Below are 3,799 nucleotides of genomic sequence, written 5' to 3'. Positions count from 1 at the left end.
TATTTTAACCCATAATATACAATTTAATTAGCAAAGTATTATGCAGATATTGAAATTCAAAATTCAAATTTAAAACAAATATAATTTTTAACCAACCATGAAACATAACCATTAACATTTAAAATAATCCCACACAAATCATATTATAATAATAATAATAATAATAACACACCAGTCATTCAATTTTCAAACTTAAGTAACGCCTCAATCTCGCTCATGCATAAAAACTCTTAAATACACATGCCATGCCCTTTAGTTTCATTACAGAAGCTCTTTAGGTTTGACACGCCCAACTTGAATCGCTAAATAAAAAAGCTAAAACTAATGGTTCAGAGTTGGTGAGGCTCACCAAAACTAAAAGTCGAATCATGCGAAAACAAAGCGAATGTTCAGGAATTGTAAAGGTAAAGCAAAACCTAAGACTAATTAAGCACAAAAACCATTATATTATTCATAAATCATACAAAGTTAAAGGTAAGGTACCGCTAAGGAATCAGTCTGCTAAAAGTGAACAAAACTAAAGTCTATTAAAGAGAAAACATATATAAATTAATAACAGATTGCAGAATTTAACATCCACATTCATTGCAGTGTCAGTACCATAGTGATCCATCACACTCATATTATATTTTTGAGCATTATCACAAATCCGCATTTTTAATTTAGGTCTCATCTTTCAGGTTTGTGTCACTTTTTGAAAAGTGCATATCACAAGCATGCCCACAATTTTCTCTGGCATGCACAAAACACCTATGCCTCATCAAATTTATGATAACCATAACCACAACCGTGAGTTCAAAAGAAACAAAACCAGAACTATAAACGCTCTTGCTGTAGTTTGTATTTGACATGTTCACACTATTGAGCAGGGTAAAGTATATAAGTCATCATATTGTAAAGTATATAAGTCATTATAGTATAACAGTTACATATGGAGGTTGGGTCTCACAAATTTCGTGGTCTAATCTTGCACAAGCTATGTAAACTTGAAAACAAGGCACTAGATCTAGTTATGTACGGAGATTTAGTTCCACAAATTTAGTGGTCCAATCCTGAACGAGCTATGTAATCCTGAAAGCATGGCACCATGCAGCCGTGACTTCACCGATTATCCAGGGACCCACTCCAACGGTACTCCATTTCCTCACTGTACATAGCAACAACTCCCATTTCTCAAGCCCAACGGAACTTCCATCTCCCATCCCATGAAGGGTCTCTATATCAGACGCTGTGTCGTACATTCAAAAACGGGTTACATATGATATGGAGCCTTAACCAAAACCAAAAGACCAATTGACCAAATGGGTTCTTCCATTGTTAATGTACTATTTTTCACAGCAACGTGACCATGCCCGATTTAAGGATTCGGGTGGACAACACACCGTAGGGGTTATGGCAAGCATCAAACCTGAGCCTCTAACACAGGCTTAGCAGACTACTGAGCTTCACAACATTATACAACAGGACATCTCATCGTTTGCCGGAAGCCATTCTGTATTTCTCAGTCAAATTAGCCAGGATTACATAGGGCATGAGTGGTGATCCATGGATGCTCTGCAGCAAAACAAATATTTCTCATCAATATTCCCTGGATTTTACAGAACACAACAGCAAGCTTTCATATTCACCTTTAATGGTAAAAAGAGGGAATACCTAGCACTTGGTCTGTACTGATTCTCTTGGTGACGTCTCTGGATAGCATCCGGCGTATCAAGTCCTTGGCAGAGTGAGATATTGAGAGCCACCGATCAGTTGGGAAACGAAGGCGCCCACACAGGACTGCCTCAAATATCTCCTGTGGTGTTTCCCCCACAAAAGGGGCAACTCCACTCAGCATTATGTACAGGATCACCCCTGCGCTCCAAACATCCACTTTCTCATTGTAATCCTTGCCTCCCAACACCTCCGGCGCTATGTAATACGGAGTACCCACAATTCCTTGAATTAATCCTTCCCCTGCATTCATTAATCAACCATGGGATTCAGCGATCCAAACCCAAAAATTTCATGGACTTTCATGTACAACCAAAGGGGGCAAACATAATAAACATACCTGGAGAGAAAAAGGAGGCCTGGCCAAAGTCTGCAAGCTTTATTTGAGAAAGGGAAGCAGAATGATCGGCAAAGAGAATGTTGTCAGGTTTTATATCTCGGTGGACGATTCCAATGGAGTGGCAGTAGCTGATGGCCTCCATGAGCTTCTGCAGGACGGTGGCAGCCTCCTCTTCGGAGAAGGGTACTCTATTGTTCCTGCTAACGATTCTGTCGAACAGATCTCCGCCGGAGCATAACTCCATTACCAAGTGGACAAACTCATCATCCTCATAAGCATCGTGAAGAGCAACCACAGCGGGGTGACCTGCAACATACTGCATGATCTTGATTTCCTTGTCGAGGCATTCTCTGTCGAATGAATCTTGAAGGACATCTGATTTTGTGATGGTCTTGCAGGCGGCCTGTTGCCCACTTTGCTTGTTCAAGCATCTCCTGATCACCCCGAATCTGCCCCTGCCGATCACTTCCTCCTGCAACTGGTAGTATTGAAGCAGTGAATCCGTCATTTTTTCTTCGGTTGCTTCTTGTTCGGCGTTTGCTTGTGCTTGTCTTTATGAATAGAAAGACGGATGGATGGATAGATAAATGAGGCTAGAGCTGCCGGGGTTACTTAACAAGAGAGTTTATGTCGATTTAGGTTATTAAAAAAGCAAGATGTCGGCGAAGAATGTGAATAGTGACAGGGTATCAGTATTGTTTGCAAGAATATTCGTATCGTCTCCGAAGGTAGGGCTGGCGGTAGCAGATTGATGGGATCACCTTACAACGGGTAGGGTTGTAGATTCCAAATTTGTGGGCCAAAGAGTCGGAATTTTGGGACGTGGTACTTGATTGTGGGAGGAAATATGGCGACATCACAGTGATGTACAATGGAAATTAATGTAGGAAGAGTCTAAGTATTTTTGGGGTTGAATCCGGCAGTGCTTTAAAAAAAAATTATTGATTTAAATTTTTAAAAGCGTAATTTAAGATTTAATTATTTAAATTGTATTTTTAATATAAAAGATAATTTAAAGTTGAAAGATAATAATGATGTAGTTTAATCAATTTGATTTTTTACCTTGAAAATCATGAAAATTTTGGTAGTATTTTGATCAATTTTGATAATGTTTTTTGTAAATACAGGTTATAGTTGTTAAATTTCAAGATTTTAGGTGCCTCAAGTTTTTGATGGTGCTAAATCCATTTCCACCTTCGCAAATATGATTTAAATACTCCTTTCTGCAAGATTTGTTGAATTTATGGCAATTCCCCTGCCTTGGTAGACTTGTTTGTTATCATTATACAAAGTTAATAATTTAAAATTATATTTTTTAAAATTGTATTTTTTTTAAATTTATAATTAATTTTTAAGTTAAAATAATTACAAAATCAATTTGATCTTTTTTTATTTAGACATTTATTTGCTTAAATTTTAGGGTTTTTTCTGCATAGTTCTTTATGCTTGGCTCTATTGGAGGGGGCTCTACCCCTCATTTAGTCAAATTATTTCTAGAGTTGAGACTGAATCTATTAGTATTCCCTATCAATCTCCTCATCTTCAACATCGTTTTCATAGAGCAGTTGGACAAAGTGGGGTTTCTACTTTCGCAACAAAACCTCTACATGGCAAGCTAGAAATCCAAAGCATTTTCTGCCAAAAGTAGTGCAAGATCCAAAATGGGAGGTCAAATCTAGTAATATTGAAGAATATATCCAATATATACAACATCACACTTTGAGTTGCAAATTTATTGGATTATGG

At 37.7% G+C, this 3,799-nt stretch overlaps 1 protein-coding gene across 1 annotated transcript; it reads right to left on the bottom strand.

Moving 5' to 3' along the window:
• Positions 1-817: 817 nt before the first annotated feature.
• LOC149227799 (calcium-dependent protein kinase 17-like) lies at positions 818-2,670 on the bottom strand. The gene is made up of 3 exons (XM_089375566.1): positions 2,054-2,670; positions 1,654-1,956; positions 818-1,554 (listed from the first exon to the last, which is right to left on the bottom strand). The coding sequence occupies exons 1-3, from the start codon at positions 2,559-2,561 to the stop codon at positions 1,511-1,513; spliced, it is 855 nt and encodes a 284-aa protein (XP_089231692.1). The 5' UTR covers positions 2,562-2,670; the 3' UTR covers positions 818-1,510.
• Positions 2,671-3,799: the final 1,129 nt, after the last annotated feature.

Source organism: Pinus tabuliformis, chromosome J (genome assembly GCF_031772625.1).
Source record: "Pinus tabuliformis cultivar Carrire ecotype Pingquan chromosome J, CPIR1, whole genome shotgun sequence".
Taxonomy (NCBI): domain Eukaryota; kingdom Viridiplantae; phylum Streptophyta; class Pinopsida; order Pinales; family Pinaceae; genus Pinus; species Pinus tabuliformis.
The sequence above is the reverse complement of the archived record's forward strand: the minus strand, read 5'-3'. Positions and strand labels throughout refer to the sequence as shown.